The sequence below is a fragment of the Xiphophorus couchianus genome, chromosome 6 (genome assembly GCF_001444195.1).
Source record: "Xiphophorus couchianus chromosome 6, X_couchianus-1.0, whole genome shotgun sequence".
In the NCBI taxonomy this organism is placed as follows: Eukaryota; Metazoa; Chordata; class Actinopteri; order Cyprinodontiformes; family Poeciliidae; genus Xiphophorus; species Xiphophorus couchianus.
Genome location: NC_040233.1, coordinates 8,181,289 through 8,199,667, shown reverse-complemented (window position 1 = coordinate 8,199,667; position 18,379 = coordinate 8,181,289). Strand labels below are relative to the sequence as shown.

Here is an 18,379-nt window from a genome sequence, read left to right as displayed (position 1 = left end):
TTTAGCTGCCACGGTTCAAGGCGGCAATGCAGCCGCTTCACGGAGCTCTGCACTTAAAACAGCCCGGTCGGTCTTCATAGGACGACCAATTCCCCACCCCACAAAATCTTCCTCTGAGCCCCCCGCCGCCCCACCTCGGTAGCTGCACTGATGAACATGCTGATACACCCATGAAACATAGATGCTTCCCCTCAGTTTGTTCTTCTTTCCTGCCTCTCTTCTGGATCTTGTCTTTGTTTTTCCATACATAATTCTTTTGGGATTGATGCTTTTTCTTTTCCACTGGTGTGAGGGAGGGCTGCCTTTTCTTTTTTCCCCTTTCTTTGACTTTTCCTGCATCCACAGAGTCGATCCCCTGAGATTTCTTTATGCCTCCTACCAATTCACATTTAAGTGGCTGTTCTGTGTAGGCTCCGGTTTTTGGTGCCATTGACTTCATGAACGTGTATGTGTGTGTGTTTTTTGAAAAATAGATGAATAATCCTTTGTGATTCAAGTTATTTTTTTATGGATGAATGTGGAAATATATTTGGCTTCGTGGTGAATATATTTTTCTATGGGGCATGAAGTCCACAGTCATATGTGTGTGTCTTTGAGGACAGACGCGCAGGGTGATGGGGCGTTTAGTGTTTGCGTGATTAATGGATTGGCTATTTAAGGAGAGGCAGTTTAGGCACAAAAGCAAAAAAGATGAATCGTGATTAAAATTTTCAGTCTCGTTAAGTTGCTGACAGCTCACAATCGATGGTGAGGATCTGCTTCCAATACTAACGAACCAAAGCCTCTGAGCTGATGAGATTTAGGAGGTACGGCAGAAGTAAAGGGAAAATAATTAAGTTATTCATTGCCCCGATTTATCAATTCACTGAGACATACGATGCACCCTCTTTCAATTATAAGTTTTCACATATCAGGACATAATAAAGAGTCTTCTGGCTCCCGCCAGAGCCTAAAATTAAGCAAATAAAACCTCAGAAGAAGAACTACAACACAACTTATTGCTCATTATTTAATGAATTAAACATACTCGGCGGCAACCCTGTGAAAAGCTCTTGAGGAAATTGGAAGAAACTCTGGCGTTTATTATTCCAGAGTGGGAAAGATTATTTACAAGTCGAGTGCAGTCAACACGGTTTCCAGTTTTCCTATAAATGAGCAGTGCAGCGACATTCAGCAAGACCACACTGTGCAGTACTTAAGAAATTATAGTAAACACAGTGAGAAATTAGGGTTGGTTGAGAGGAGAAGGTTCGGTTTCTCAAAGGAAAACATGGCAACATTGACAAAAGTCAGCAAAAACCATATTTGAAGAAAGTATTTCAGAATGACAATAAGACATAAAAAAGGGGCCTTCTGCATGATGGCCTTTTGGAGGAAAATCTAAACAGCCTAGACACAAATGCCTCACATCTGTGTCTCAGATATTACATTGATCACCCAATATTCTCATATCATGCTTTTGCTAACTGTATTCATAAAGATTTGCTCGCCTGGGTATGCTGAATGCTTGAAACTAAGAGTGAATGTGAGGCTATAGCTGCTGTTAATTTACCTAAAATTATTTGACCTATTCAGATCAGAGCATTTAAATTTTATTTGTAGACAGTCAGTTGGTCCTTAGGTAGGAAGAAATACATTAACAAGTTTGCGATGTCACAGAAAAAGCAGCAACTGAATACTGTGAATTACACACCTTTGATTCCAACATACTGGTGTTATTCAGAACTGGGGGGGCATTAAAAATGGCACACACTCTATAAACTTATGAATGAACTTGATGTTCAATGTTTTTCACTTTTTCACCAAGGCAACATGCAATTTCCAATACAGAGGCACGGAGCCTGTCAGCAGCAGCAGAAGCAAATGGCTCTACAGTAGAACAGTGTTTTGGTTGTGTGTACTGAAGCATCCAACCTCTCAAAGGTTGACTTCAAAGAAAGACTGATGTGGACACACAAAAGATGACTCGTTTTAATGAACACACTGCCACTTGGTTTTGGTTTTTGTCTAAAAACGACAGTGTAACGCTAGTATATACAAAGAACCAGATGATATCATGCCCAGCTACCAGAAACCTGAGTATTTGAAAAGGAAGATTTTACTGTTCACTTGATGTTTACGTTATAATGCAGTTTAGTTGGACTCGTGGTTATATTTCCAGAAAAAGAAAAACTTGAACAGCATATTTTCAAAAGCAATCATTGCCCACCGCATCACCCCATAAGCCTTATTTACACTTAGGAAAATCATTATACCTTAGTAAAGCCGAATGCAGACTCTCTGCCCCCATCCTGTTTCCATAAGGACACAAAACGGCAGTTCCATCGAGTTGTATTATGAAACTCTAATGAAAAAATATGACCTGCCCATCGCTTTGTACTGCAACAACACAATTATGCTCACTGTCCGTTATCCCGCAATAGCTAGCCCCGCCCACTTCATCACAACCCTCCGGGGCTGACTACTGACCAGTTCTCTGTCTAACAGGTCCAGAAAATCTCTAAGACCTGGGTATTACCCTAAACGAGATCTATAAGAGATAATCTATTTAAACTGGTGTCGAAAGCGATTCGTCTAGCTCTAACTACCTCCAATCCAGAAGTTACGACCCTTTTCAGTTAAGAAACAGTCAGCTGAGTAGCCCTCACAGCTGCATAATTCCAATAACCACTTCTGTTAACGGTAGCTCGCTTTCTAAAATATAACTCGCTCTTGGAACCGGCTAGACTAAATTTAGTGACTTGGATGTAAGTCCCTGGGTCATTATTTTACTCTCACCAAAGGAAATTATGAAGCCTCCTCTTTACTAGAACCATGTACCTTAGTTTTACCTTTATTAAAAGAACTGAAAAATGATTAAACGACTCAATTGACTCCAATGTCCACAAACCTCATTAGAATTTTAGAGTATGAATTTATTAAGCAAGCTTAAGCAGGGATATGTGACATACAAATCAATAATGAATTGTATATAATTCGAGAGCAGTATAATAAGATCCACATGTATAACCATACCATGCTGTCTCCTTTCCCTAACTTATGTCGCAAGCTCTGAGATAGATTTTTGGGGGCAAATTCAACTCACACCCAGTTGCTGATGGATCTTTAGCAACAGGAACATCAAGAAGCCTTGGTCAGAATCTTTGTCCTTATGTGGAAAAATCCTCTTTAGAATAGTAGCAAAGTAGAACGGGTTAAATCCTTTAAAAACCCAGCTCTTTATCCCTCCGGGAACTTTGTCTTTTCTCCAAGTCTGTTGCAATATATTTGGGTTGAGGCAAGACCGACGGTCGAATCAGGAACCCGGGCTTGGGCGTCCGGAACTTGTCCCTTTTTGGCGGTGCGGAGTCTCAAGTCTCCCGTGGTTCCAGGGTGCGGTCCTTTGCTGTTTCCTCAATCTGCTTCCCGACTACATTCCAGCGCCGCGGACAAAGAACCCTCGCTTTCTCATTTCAGCCTCCTTTTATATTGTTCTCCTCTGTGTGTGTGTGTGTACAGCTTGGTCTGCATGACTTTCTGAACATCTGCTGCTTCTCCGGTGGAAAGTACCGGCCCCCATCCTGTTTACTGAGTCCAGCAAAAAGTTCCTCCTTTTGCCTACTTGCGACATTTCCTGTCAGCCGGGCCTCACCCATCCTGCTGACTGTATTGTTCCAACTTCCTTCTTTTCTATAACTGCCCTCTTTGTCTTGTTAACATTATCAACCATATTCAACTTAGTATTGAAATCATTTAAATCATCTCAGCTCTAATATTCATTAAAACTTACATCTCTTTCAGATTATAACTCATCAACCATAATTATTTGTTGTTATCATTACAGATCATTATTCCTACATTTCAGAATCATTCAGTGATTACTTATACACATACACATATTACCAATTGTACTCATACATGTTCAACTTAATTATTATAAATCAAAACACAAGATTGCTTTATTTCTTTCAGGCCTTCATGCACCTTCTTCTGCGTGTACCTGGATAGATCTCAAACCCCATTCCAGTTTTCTTGACATCACTTACGCTGTGCGGCCTGATGCGGCGAGTCTAACCACCGCTCTGGGTCAAAGGTGCCCAGCTCCATGTGAAACCGTGCAACACAGATGACTCCGCTGTTCTGAACGGTGTTGCTCCCAAAAACTGGTGCAGAAGATCAAAAGGTTTGAAGAAAATAAAAGATATTTATTTCTACTTTGATTTTTTTTTGTGCTTCAAAGAAAAGTTCACACTGTCAGAACCTCCCACGCAGAGATGTTTGAAATTTATTCAGTGCAGACGCCGCCCTCCCCATCCCGTGTCAATATTCAGCCTTGCGTCCGACCACCTGCCCGGGGTTTGTTAACAAGGTGCCCGTGGCAATGATTGCCTGGCTATCAAACTCCCAGCTGATAAGTTCCTCTGGGAGGGAGAGAGAGAGAAACAAAGGACTCTGGACACTGAATCTCCCTGATCGCCTACTCTTGCTGTACATAGGAGATAATGCTTATCTAGTCCCAACCTCACATTTGTATAAAATGCATTCTCTAAAATCCCCATGGTGGGGTTTTCTGAGTCTCTTCCGCAACTCCGAAGTCGCATCCTAGATTTTACCGCTCGGTGACTCGATTTATACGGACAATTACAGTGCTGTCGCCTGTCAGCAAGACGGTTGCCAACGAGACACCTGTCACTTCCAATGTTGCAAGACCGGGGAAGAGGATTGGCCAATTGATTGAGGGCCGAGTGCACAGAGGGTGAGGGACGTGGTGACAGGCTAGTGATTGACATGGATGAGAGGGAAGAAAAGAGGACGAAATCGAACAGCGATGAGGACAGAAAGCTAAACAAGAGTAAGGAGAGGGGTGGATAGAGGAATATTTACAAGGATAGAAGAAACAGGTGGTGAGTGGGAGAGGTGGGTGCAGAGGAGGGGGAGGGGTGTTTCTTTTCTTTTAATGCTTTCAAAAAAGAGTTTTGCCTTGCAAAAGCCTTCAGGCCGCCTTTTCACATTTTCACAATGAGAAACTCCAGTGTAGTTTACGTCGTTTTATGTGATAAATGGAGAAACCAGTGCAAAAAGTGCATCGGTGTAAAATGGAAAAGGAATGGACGCCCGGTTTTTAAGGGATTGTCAAACTTCAAAATCTGAAGAAAAATTGGTTTTCGTGTTGCCCTGCGACAGACTGGACGCCTCTCCAGGGGTCCACTCTGCCTCTCGCACCAATCCTCCCATTTCCATCTGCATGGATAAGCAGATGGAAACACAGACACCTGATTATGTTGTAAAATAGGCTAGCAAACTGGGCAAAATAAGGTCGCCACGTCATTTTCACCCAGTACAGGAAAAAAAAAAGAAATTCCCATCACACAGAAGGAATGCAATTTTCTGTCAGATGAATACGTGCCCATTGGATATAAACCACTCATCTAGCAGCTTATGAAACAATATTGGTGTCTTTGTGGCTTAAAGTTTAAAACTCAGTGAGATTTTCTCCCCATGTGTCAGGTATGTGCTGATGTATAAAATCCATTTCAATATTTAGCTGCTAGGTTTTGCTGGGAAGCGGTCCCAGGGCTGCTGTTTCTTTGAGTAAGTGGCGTCCGTTCGCATATTGTTCCTGCTATCCGGTCTGCCGGTTGGATCTCGGTCATAGGTCTGAGCCGCCCGCAGCCCAACACCTGCGGGGCCATAGAAAGCTTTCTGCCTTATTTCGTCCGATTTATGGACAGAACTGCTATAACACGTCAAAAGGTGATTCAGATTCTCTTCGTTTTACCTTTCCTCTCCAGAAGACCTAAACTGTCTGAAGATGTCACACTGAAATGAAGCAGGTTGATTTTTTTTCCCCTCCTGGTGTAATCCTCAGAGATGAAGGATGCTGGAATTAAAATCTAATAAATAATTTCTAATATAACTTTGTTGCTTACTGGTAAAAAAAAGTAGAAGAAGAAAACGTTGTTGGACTAAAACCAAAATCTGAACCAAATTGTTTTTGCATACAATTCCAAGTGTTTTTGGGGAAATATCTCTGCCAGCTTTACACGTCTAGAGACTAAACTTTTTGTCCAGTTCTTCAATAAAAATCAGCTTGAGCTCAGTCAGACTGGATAGAGAGCTTCAATCATCTAACAGGTTTTCTCCCGTCATATCTCTGTGTTTAGTTTTATCCGTTGTTGCGTTAACCAGGTTCCCTTTCACTGCAGGAGCGACTTTGGCTCCTTCAACACATACCAACCGTGCTGTTTGTTTTTTTTTATCAAGAGTCGGCAGAGCAGAGCAGATTGCTGGACTTTATCTCTGTATGTAGTTTTATGAAGAGCTTTATCCTTCCTGACTTGAACAAGTTTGGAAAGTGTGGGTTGTTCAATAGAACAGAATGAATTTGTACGTTTCATCAGAGTGTGATGGTGCCACTGTGCGATACCCTTTGGTTTTCCTGTGATCCGGATTCCTCGAGGGCCTCTTATGTGCTTCTCTTATTAATGATCTTTCTGCTGTCGGCGTGGATCGAGGGCCTTGTGTGTATAGCTTTGCCATATTTTTTTTATTTTTGGGTAACTGTGGAAACAGAATTGAACACGAATGTTTCTTTTCCACTTTACAAACAGGGCCTACTTTGATGTTGTCAAGAATATAAGATCTGAAACTATTAATTGGGTTAATCGCCATGAGTGGATTATTGAAATAATTGTCAACTGATTTAATAATCTATTAATTGTTAATTGCACTATACAGACTGGAGAAAAGGCTTATTTATTAAAGAACACCTTCGGAGAAGAAATAATGCCAAAACTGTTTAGAAATGTATACATTTTGTATTTAAGATAAAAAAAAAAGCAACTACTTTGTCTGTAAAAATATTTTACCTAGAACTTCGGAAGTGCCAGTTTTAGCTTTACATGATTCAAATTCAGTACAAAAAACAAAACCTTCATGTTACACGCCTGCATCCTTTACTACAAATGATCAAGCACACAGAAAGAATGTTTTACCATCGCGTTTAGGCAACAAAATATTGATTTTCTTATTTTAAAAAAGAATTGAAATATGTTTTTTTTTTTTTTTACCTTTTAGGTGTTTCTGATATTGTATAAAATAATCTTAAGTAGTTAAATGAAAAACCTGCGTTTAATGTGCCAGTTATTCTATCAAATTAATTGATTAATCTTCAGTGCAATCGACTGCATAATCAATAGCTAAAATAATCTTTATTCGTAGCCCAGAAACTCTCAATAAAACACATAAAAATGTATGATCACAACGTAACAAAAATGTGAAAAACATTCGAGGGGCGCAAAAACTTTTTAGCGAGGAAGTGCAAAGAGCAGGAGGCTGAAAGCAACAAGGCTGAGGAGAAAAAGAAGAGGATGAAAAGTATTCCAGGAGGAACCTTCCGACTTCAGTCTCGCCCCAGCGAATGTGCTGACGGGGTCCGTCTGCGGCGGAGACGGGAGAGCAAGTGTCACACAGCCGGATATAGTGAAACTGGCACCTCGTAATCCACAACACTCGGGTTTTACTAACTGCACACACAATAAATTCAGATTCACAAGCCAACGCCAGCTCGAGCATCGAGAACGTAGAATTGTGGCCTTTTTGACTTTAAGACTGTTTGCGTCGAGTCCGGTTTGCTCCGGAGCAAATGAATCCGCATTAATGTAGGTTTTAAAAGCTAGAGGTGTTCCTCTGCCTTAGGAAAAGGTGTCCGACAGCGCAGATTTATCAGTCACCAGCGCTTCTGTTTTGACCTTTCGCTTATGAAGTCAGACTAATCCCCGGTTTCCACTTGCGGTTTGCAGATGCAGCATTCAATCATGGCCCTTTCCTCCACCTCCTTGAACACACACACGACTCAGGTGAAATAGTTGCGAGACTAAGCTGTAAATCAGAGCCAATAAAAGGCTAGTTATTGATTGTTTCCTGGTGCTAAAGCACGATTATAAAAACGTCCACACCTCCACATGGCCCCTGCCACATTATCAGATTTTATGTGAAGCCCCCGGTTTAGTCTGAGTAGCCGTCTGGGACAGATGTGCAAAGACAACAGGAGAAAAGGAATGAAATATGGAGGAATGAACTGGGGAAATGAACTAATTTTTGTTGGGTTTTTATTCTTTTTTTTATGGTTCCAACTTTGGTGTGTGTTCAGGCTCGCTGTCCACAACGGGAAAGATTTGTCCTCACAAAACGTACGCCAACGCAGCGACGGTGAGTCACTGCACGCAAATAGACACTGACTCAGTGGCCAGAATCGAGGTGCACCGGTTCAAAAACGTAGCGGATTCAAAACCATTTAAATATAACGAGATGGTGTGCAGGTCAGCTTAATGAGATGATAAAATAAAAAAGAAAAGAAACAAAGAACACCATCATCCAAGAGCCAAAACTTATCAAAAAACTAGTTTGTTTTTTTCAAAGTTGCTGGGTTTCCATTTTAGAAAAGTAAAATTGCACAATTACATAATCAACGGAAACGCCACTAGTGTTGCTTCACACTGCTGATCGGTTAATTAAAAGAAGGCTGCTGAACCTTTCCCTTGAATTCAAGAGTCAAAATTTGGATATTTGCTTTAGAAAAGTAAAGGAGTGCCTTGAAACAAAATCACACACACTCAGATATTCCTGAGACGCTGTAAAGCTTCTGACATGTTCTAGCTTTCTACACATTGCAAATATAAATATCCAATCAGTTCTTCATAACTGTGACATTGCACGCAGAGATAATGAGACGACAAGAGGTGCAGGTAAATGCAATCACGACATCCGCATGTGAAGTGTTGTAATTGTGATGCATTGTTTGCAGCATTTGCTAAAATGTAACGTTTTAAGAGTTCCTGCTCTATAAATCCACAACATGTCCGGCCAGTTGAATGGACTGTAACTTTCCACGTGTTTTCAGCATCTATGGCTCGATGAGAGTCGTGGGGACCTTACGTAACGGGACGGAAAGAAAGAAAAGTTTCCTCAAAGTGAGAGTTAATCATAAATACAGTCATCACATTTACAGAAATAGTGTCACAGTGAAACATCGTCCTGAAACTGTGCAGCCCTAGCGAAGACGACTGTCATTTCATATTTACTGTCTTTACCCAGAGCCACGCAGGCTAATGGTTTGGGTTATTTTTGTACATATGTCTGTGTGCATGTATTTCAATCATGCCAAGTCTCCTGCGAGCCCCGCAATATCATGGAAGTGTTTTGCGAAATCTGTGACGCCGAATTCCGAGTTTTCTTGCATTACAAATCCCTATCTGTCTCCGCACACGTGGTGGCAAAGAAAAGCTTGTTATGTTAATGCGATCTGGCAAACAGCGACTGTATTGGCTTGCCAGATGTGTAGGCAAGCATCATTGAAACCTCACTGAGGAGTGTCTAGTTGGGTCGTGTTACAATTTTTTGAGTGTATCTGACCCATCAAAAACGTCACAATTTTAAAGACTTGCAACTGCCTTGCTTTCTTTGGTCCAATACTGATAAATAGCACAATATTTAGTGCTCATGAATTTTACATCCCACAGTCCACATACAGTATGCAAGTACTGTTTCTGGTCGGGAGACATTTTGATTCTCACGTGTGTGTCTGGAGTGCGGGGCGACACCCCGAAAGCAGCAACGTGATAAACGAGGTCCGGCGACCTTTCGAGTCGCTCCAGGCCCCTTAATGCAACAAAGTACGGCTACGTGAACTGAAGTCTATTCAGGCTTCATCTGAATAGACGTTTAACTGACAGGATTTGTGTCCAACCAGCTGATTAATCAGAAATCAAAGTGTTATGAAAGATGGCTTTTTTTGTCCGAGCTTGCCTCTTTTTAAAAAATCTTTTCTTGTGCAAAAGTGGGCATCGTCTTCTCCCGTTATGTGTTTTGAAGAGAACTTATACATGGCCTTTAAATACTGCCAATTTGAACAACTTAGTGTGGTTTATAATGACCCACTTTAAGTCACTTCTTAGCAGAAAAACCTCTCCCTGTAAAGTTGTACGTCTACATACTAAAATTTCTGCCTATCCTTCTCACCAACATAGCAGAATTTAGATCGTCTGTGAAGATTGATTTTCAAGTTTTCCTTCAAATTTCTTTAGTTCTGTATTAGCTGGGACATTCAAGCACAAGATATCCTTTAAACTAAATCATTAAATTGTAGATCTGTCTTTCTGGTTTGTGTGTCCAGCATTGTCCTGTGTCTTAAGCCCATCCATTGTCCAATCAACTCTGACCAGTTTTTCTATCCCATCTCAAAAAAAGTGTCCTTCAAGCATGATGCTGCCACCACCATGTTTCACCGTACAGATGGTGAATTTGATGACATGCATTTGCAGCTTTTCAACACACATAACACTTTAAAATAAGTTGATCTTTGGTCTCATCTGAACAGAGCACCTTTATCCACAGGTCTGCTGTCTCCTCTTTTTAAATTTTTAACCAGGACTTATTTAGGCTTTTTACAACAATCGTTTCCTTCTGTCCCCTCTTCCATTAATTTTCTGAATGCATCAGCTGTCCTGGAAACAGATTATCCCACCTGAGCTGTGGATGTCAGCTGCTCCTCCAGAGGCGCCCTGAACCTCTTGGCAGCATTTCTGATTATTACCGTCCTCATCGCTTCTGTTGGTACTTCGACGACACACTGAACGCATAATAGTGTGATGATGAAACTGGGCCTCCCCAGTGAAAGAAATAAAATGTGTACCATTATGAGGGTATAAATAGAAACATGTTCAGAGTTTAAAATCCCCATTATGCTGGCGGAAACGCGATTGTCGCCGTGTTAAAAGGTCTCCCCGGCCTGCCTGTGAATCGTCCTACCTGTCTGCGTGGCTCCGTTTTTAATTAACGCAGCGCAATGATGAAAGTTTTGACTTAATTATCTTTATCTTTTCTCCCAGGGTGTTCGAGTCTCCGCGGGAACCTGAATGAGATGCTTCACAAGGGAGGAGACAGGGGGAGAGAAGAAAAACAGCTCGCGGAGGCTTTGTGAGATAGACGGAGATATCGGACCGCATTGACGGAAAAGGAGGAAGTGATTGACACCTGCCCTCCAGCTCGGTGTGAAGGGCAAAGGATGGGAGAGTGAGGGGAGGGGGATGAGGTGAAAACAAAAGAGAATGAAGACAGACAGAAAACAAGAGCTGCCTTATTACATCCCCCGTGCGAATTAGAACGTCCCTCAACAAGGCAAGATGATTGCAAGAAATCTTCTCCTGTTGGTGTTCTTGTCCCTTTGGGAGGTTCTTTTGGGAGGCGCCTCGGCGAGCAAGGTGATACGCAGGAGAGGAGTGGCTGGGTCGCACATGGCGAGGCGAGGGGAGAGCAAACCAGCAGACCAATGGGACGATGGCGAGGATTCAAACACAATGCCCATGGTCACGTTGAGGAACCTGATAAGTCACGAGCAGCTGAGCAACTCCAGATTCCCTTACGCCAAAATGGTTTTGAGTAACAAAGAGAGGCAATCCATCAAGCCCAAGCGCGAGGTCGACTCCGTCAATAGAAAAGACGGGATGCCGACTGTGTTGTCCAGCAACAAGGCGTTGAACCTGGAGATGAGTAGAGTTAAAAACAGCACAAGAAGTGCAGAGACTTCCAACACGGTGAGGTCAGAGAAATTGTTCGTCCATCACAAGGCGGACATGCATTCCAATAAAACCAGGATAAAATCCGGCTCAAGGTCCAGTAGCAGGCCCGATTTGAGCTCTCACACCACAGGTATGCCTGGGAAAGGGTTCAGCATCGATTCAAGCAGAAAGCTCAACCTCACTGGTAGTTACGGCGTGCTGAAGCTGCTGTCAAAAGAGAACTTAGTCAGGATTGTCAATTCCCAAATGCAGAAAGTTCCTGGCCTTGGCTTTCCGAGCAAGGGCAGCCGGAGCAGGAAGAGAGACTTGATTGACGTTAATCATGAGCAATTAGAGACTCAGAAGGAGCAGAGACAAGATATGGCTGCCATTCAGCCTCACACTGGATTCGATAATCAGACTGCATTTCCATATGCGAGCACGGTTACCAGCCCAGATCTCTACCCCCGCCAGAACGCCGCTACTCATATTAATCTGCCGAGCGACGCCAAGCCGGCTTTAAGCAAAGGGCAAGACAGCTTGGGAACACCGAGCTCTGACGGTGGTGATAACAAGAGCAAACACCTCGCTCGTTCCCTGTCGACACCTCGCAGCGAGGTCGGCCTCGGCCTCGAGAAAGAGGCGATAAGCAGCCAAACAGAGCCGCCGTTTACATCGACGAAGCGTCTCCCTGTGTATGTTCTTCCAGAAACAAACGATTCTCCTCCATCTGTGCTGACGATGCAACCCCTGGGAGCAAGAGGAGGGAACAGAGCAGCAGATTCCCGCAGAGACCCATTAACAGAGTCAGCTCGCGTCGCTAAAACCGATCCCAGCACGGCGAAGTTTCTCACAGATGAAGACTACAAACTTGTCAACAGCAGCCATGTCCTGAGGCTCCAGCCCGCTCCCAAGTGGAGCCGCGGCGCAAAAGAAGCCGAAATCCAAGCCGCTGACCCGGTAAATCAAAATGGCCTCGTGTTCGAAGAGGCGTCGGAGTCGGACGCAGAGCGGGAGGTGCAGCGGCCTGTGGAGGGGAGGCGGTCACGCTCTCGCAGCAGGAGGAGCTGGATCTGGAACCAGTTCTTTGTGATCGAAGAATATGCCGGCCCAGAACCTGTGCTCATTGGACGGGTAAGTAAAAAAGAAAAAGAACCCTCTACCTTTTGTGATGTAGAAGCATTGGACATTTTTACAAAAAAAAAAAGAGTGTAAAATAAGGTTTTCATCTGGGATTGCCCTGTACTTAGCTTCATCCATCTTCCTAGCAGCTCAGCCTCCCTGTCCCTGCTGGAGAAAAGAATCCCCACGGCAACACAGTCTTTCACTGAGTGGATAGTGTGCTTAGGGTGATGTGCGGTGTTAGTCTTCCTGACACATGCAGCATTTGCATGTAGGATAGATTTACCCCTACATGGCTTTTGTCCTGCCACGCTGCCAAACATGCAGAACGTCCACTGCACAAATAATAGCGCTGTTTTCGACACATTTTCCCATCTGAAAAGTGAATCTCTGCAGCTCTTTCAGATTTTTCTATTTCTAATCAAAGCTGCAGTATGTAGTTTTCATGATATTGTGACAGTACAACATGAGACAGATTAAAAAAACGGAGCTCCTCTGCCTCCTTTCTATGACTCTACTGCCATCTACAGTCAAAATTAACCAGTCAGAACCAGAAGGTGGCTCTTAGTGCTGTCAATCATGCTTGTGTACATACTGCCGCTGTGCTAATGGAGGAGAAACAACTTAGCGTTACAGAAAAACCTTTAATCCGCCATCATTGGCTAGTTAACATGTGTATTTTAACTAGCCAGGGGGGCATTATCTGTCTTATATTTTACTCTCCTGATATAGTGACAGTTTTAACAAATCTGAAAAATTATAATTTTGTCATACAAGTTACCTGCTACAGCACTACGGCTCTGCTAATTTAGCCCTGGACTTTGACTATGCATTCTAACACATGAATAGGCTTCAATCAATCACTCAATCAATCAATCAATTTCTGCTCTATAGATAAGGTTTGTCCAAATGGATGGCAAACCTTCTCCCCAATAGTTTACAGCCGCTACCAGGTTTTTCCTTTGGGATAGCACTTTATTACCTCCAACCATCTTTGCATTAACTCTCACCAGCTCCCCTGTTCATGCCTCTGACCTGGATCCCTCCAGCACAGTTTGCTGCTCGACCCATGGCTCTTATACGCAGGGCCTGAAAATGTGTTGAAGCAAAAACCAAAAAAAAAGAGGCTTTATTCACCTTTTATTGCTCAGATGCTGCAAACAATTTTATGAATATTGTATGAAAATTCCAGGCACTCGAGTATTTCATGTAGCTTATTTAACCTCAGGTGATCATCTCTGTTGCACTCCTTACACCGAAGGTGATTAGTGTAATATAATCCCGGAGTCACGCTTCAAGTTTTTTTTGTGTGCGCGCATCGCCATAACCCTGCAATTGGAATTGATTTACATTCCTCGGCTGCGACTCGGTGCCTTCCAGGTAGTCGTAAAATGTTCAATGAATCAATGGTCTACTGAGGCTCAGCAGAAGCCCCAGATCTCTTCTGCCCAAGAGCATAGTCATGATCAGTACCAATCTGCACACACCAATGGGAATTGACATGTCCAGCTGAATTAATAGGTTGGTTTTTGTTTCCCTCCCCCATCTCCCACCATTGATCCTCTCTCCACGGCAGAGAGGTCAGAGTGCTCCTGTAGGCCAGACCTGTCAGCTCTCCTCCCTGCCGGTCTGTAAGGTCCTGCTTATGATGTTTCATTCAGATTGATCTACGCTCGGTTTGACGGCGTTCTCCTACCGCGCTCTTCCTTTGCTCAACACGCGCGGGGCCGTGGTCCTACGGCTCTGCAATTTATTACGCTCGTTGACCGGGCTTGTCTCGCCACCGGACTCCACCGCCACACATTCTCTCCTCTTTCCAAAGAATTACGAGCTTCAGGGAGGTCACGTCGACTGGACAGAAGGTGTCTCAAAAGCCGGGCACTGTAATGGCTGGCCTCCCAGTCCCAGGCATGCGCCAACTGTCTCTGAACCCAGCTGCGGTAGATGAGCTAATTTATAAGCCTGTGTGGCCAGTCTGCTCAGCAAATGAATAGTAATGATCCCTGTATGACTGCTGCGGGGTGCAGAAAGCCACGGAGAGCGAGAAGTGTGTTTGTGTAAGTGTCAGTACTTTAAGTCGGGCTGCTGTTTATGAGCTTTTCGGCACAGTGGGACGCGTCTCGCACTTTCGTAGACAAAAAGGCACAAATTGCTGTTGTATTTTTAGGACTTGGTTCCCTCTTGCCCACATATGGATGCGACCTGAATTATCCAGCCTCCCTGCCGTTTAGCCAACATTCAATTTGGCTTCTTTTGCGCCTTGACTGATAAAGGGCTGAGCTGGGGGTGTGAAGAAATCTCGTGCTACTCGATCTCGACAAAATATTTTTTTGGTCAAACTGAAGTTTTTCCTACTTGCCATCAGTTTTGGAAATTTGCCTGTTGGAATAAGTCTGAGTTATTATTATTATGAGTCCTTCATATGAAGACGTGTGCTGTAAACCTGACACCCTGTGTCTGTGTTGGAGACTCTTACTTTGAATTGAAACAGTGGTTGAGTTAAACCGATGACTTGATTGTAATTGGAAATAAAGACTTCTGGCTGGAACGACCAACATTACTATTTTCTTGAAGGATGTATTATGTACTTTTCAGACACCATTTCATAGCAAGGAACTATTTTACTATGATCAAATAAACTTCCAATTTATTATAAACTGTGGAATAGAAATTTTGTTTTGTGACTAGCCAAACTATTTTTTTTTTCCACGACTGTTTGCTGTTACCCAGGTATGCTGCTCTCAAAGTGCTTCCAAATACCTTATATCTTACCTGTCACTTTGTTGCTGCTCGTACGTCTTACTGAGTATCCAAAATGGTGGCTGATAAAAGTTGTCAGTAAAAGTAGCCGGTTGTTGTCCACCAATCGGTGGCTGTCTTTATTAACCTCCTCTGTCAACACAACGCAGCAGATGTTTCCAAGCTTTCGTGCTTCTGCCTCACAGAGCAGCCCTCCCCGACTCGGCTCCTTCAGACCAGCCAACAGCAATTAGCAAACACACCTGGTGGATTTGTGCGTCAGCTGAGCTCATTATACCAGTTACGTCTCAATGCAGCACTGGTAAAAACTTTGTTAAAAGGTTAAAAGAGGAGCGATGTTGTGATGACTTCCCGAAGGCTGAATTTCATAAAAGGGCTGAATTTTTAAAGAGATCCAATTTCAAGGCGTTAATTTAGTGAAGTTGAATGTCTTAAGTCATATTTGATATGTAATTTTTATAACAACTGAAGGTAACAGAGTTATATGGTTGTAAAATAAATAACACTGTCCCTATGAGATTAATGAATGCCTCATTCTGTCCGCACAAACAAAGAGAAGGAGCATTTTTACGCTTTTTCAGCCATTAAAACCTGCTTTAAAATAAGCTAAAAAGCATATAAACTACCACTGATACATTAGCTAAGACTGGATTGGTAGGTTGTACACTCATTAAAAATGATCTCCTAAATAGTCTTTGACTTCGGAAGCCTTCACTCTATTTGCGAAAACCAAACAATTTCAAGTTTTGATCAGAGCGTTGCCATATTCCCACCTCGTTTCGCTCTCTGGAGCCCGATATTGTGCACCGCACTGCCTCGTTTCAGCAGCTAAACGCAAAATATGTAGCCTGAGCGGAACGCAGTGATGTAGTGGGGCTTGGAGAAGACGTTCGAGCCAGCAGTCCAGCTTACAGATGGCATTGTGTGTAAAGCCATTAGTGCCAATCTGCTGTGTCAAGCAGGTATTGGTGCCAGCACATTGTAGGGTACTCAAGGAGGGAACCATGCCAGGCCACACACATGTGCTCATGACGCCGTCGACACTTGGGAGAGTTCCCAGACCTCTGCTGTGACTATGTGTTTTCATGCGTGCCCTCACTCAGAGATGTGTCCGATTAGTACCTCGCTGTAGCGCGCAGTGACAGCACACATGAATAATGCTCTTATAGACCGTAATACGCTTACGAATTTTTAATCTTCAGCTCTGCTGTAGCGTAGGCTCTATAGGTAGAGAAATCAATGTAAACATTCTCCATTGTTTCTTTCTTTTAAAATTTTTTTTTTTCCCCCGTTCACCGTTGGAGCCTTGATTGTGCTTTAATGGAGAGAGATACAGTGATGGCGTTCTGATCCCAGCTGCACCGCGCAGGCCCGAACGCCTCCATCTGGCCAGATACAGCGCGGGTCCAAACGAGTTCAGTCAACGGCAAACGCGGTCGCCTGAGAGTCGTGATGCATTTTTCACCTGCACTCAGCCGTCTGGTCTTGGATATGGAGCAAGGACGGTGTTCGTATTTTCTATTTTTTTTTTTTTTTTGTTCTTTTATCGCCACGATTCTGTTGCGTGTCTTAATCAGCCGTATTGTTTGGTTTTCCAGTCTGAATAAATCTCCACTAAAGCTGGAAACAAGAGCCAAGGCTCTTATCTGGTGATGTCAGTGGGAGACAAATAATCTTCTGTTAAACTGATAATGAATTATTGGGTCAAATACGGAGAAAAGCAGGTGGTTGAATTTCCAGTAGCTGTGAATGTTTTGTTTTTTTTCTTCCTTTTTTCTGTTAAACAAATAGAGAGAAAAAGAGTAAATCTAAAAAGAACCAGTCAAAAAAAACCGAGAACGGAGCCCTTGAAATTTTTTTTTAATCTCTTTGAGATCTGAGTCTTTTTGTAACGGGTTGTTCAGGATCACAAGTCACCAAAGAAAAAAAGAAAGAAAAAAAAGTGAGAAACCTTTTAGCATTAAAATATCTGAGTATTTCCCCTATCAACGTTCGCTCTTTATCTCTCGCCTGCACACGCACAAACACGCAGATCACACCCAACACACACACATGCACACCCCCCTGCACCGCTATACGCACTCATGCTGGAGTGTCACTGCCCCATGATAATTGTGAATTTAATTGATGCTGTCACATGGTCTGTAATGGGGTTTCAAGTGATTGCAGAGGCTGTGTGAAAGCAACAAATTTTTTTTGGGAAGAAAAGGCGCCTCAGCAGAGCAGGGATTAAAAGAAAAAAAAGCCCTTTCTGATTAGCTTTTCTTCTCCCGTTACTCTTCTCTTGAAATGCAAACTCCCCAACAGCGCCTGTAGGGAGGAAACGTGACATGTAACAGTTTCTTCCTCTCAGTGATGCGACTCCATCTTGGCCTGTGTCACCTTAAAAGCAGCTTTCGTGTTTGAGCTACATAGCAGGCTAGCAAATGTGCAAATGTAATGGTATCGCAACAGGAAATAGACTTAGGCTATTTTTGTAATTAGCATATCATGAACATCACAATGCATATTCATAATACATTGTGTAATGTGGTGGCATAATAGTAGCTATATCACAAAACAAGTGTGGGCTGGTGTGTAAAAATACTTGAAACTTGTGTCAAGTGAATACAACCGTAATATTTTCTAATAAACAACCCACATCTGCTGTGTTTTAGTCGATAACTATTCTACGCAGAAGTGTTTACAAATTACTGTGATGCATCATGTCGTTAACGAGCATCCATGTAGTGACTTATGAAACCTGAAATTCTTAAAAAATATTTCCAATTCTATTCATTAGTGTTTGTATATTAGTAAAATAATCTAATTTTTTGCCATCCTGTGCTTTCACTTTATTTTAAAAGTGTTATAGTGTTATGCCATCGCTTTACATAGTAAGAGCATAACAAGCTAATTTTAGCAGTTTCATTTGTTGGGCTATCCGGACTGGGAGCCAGCCCACAGTCAGCTGCTTTACA

The 18,379-nt window shown here is 42.8% G+C and overlaps 1 protein-coding gene across 3 annotated transcripts in view; it reads left to right on the top strand.

The window, feature by feature from the left end:
• Nucleotides 1-18,379, top strand: part of cdh24b (cadherin 24, type 2b) — a 239,028-nt gene that overhangs the window by 75,739 nt on the left and 144,910 nt on the right. For all 3 annotated transcript variants that reach the window (XM_028021099.1, XM_028021098.1, XM_028021100.1), the window contains one exon: nt 10,869-12,671. In XM_028021099.1, coding sequence (XP_027876900.1) covers nt 11,163-12,671 — 1,509 coding nt within the window. In that variant the 5' untranslated portion in view covers nt 10,869-11,162. The remainder of the gene's footprint in view (nt 1-10,868; nt 12,672-18,379) is intronic.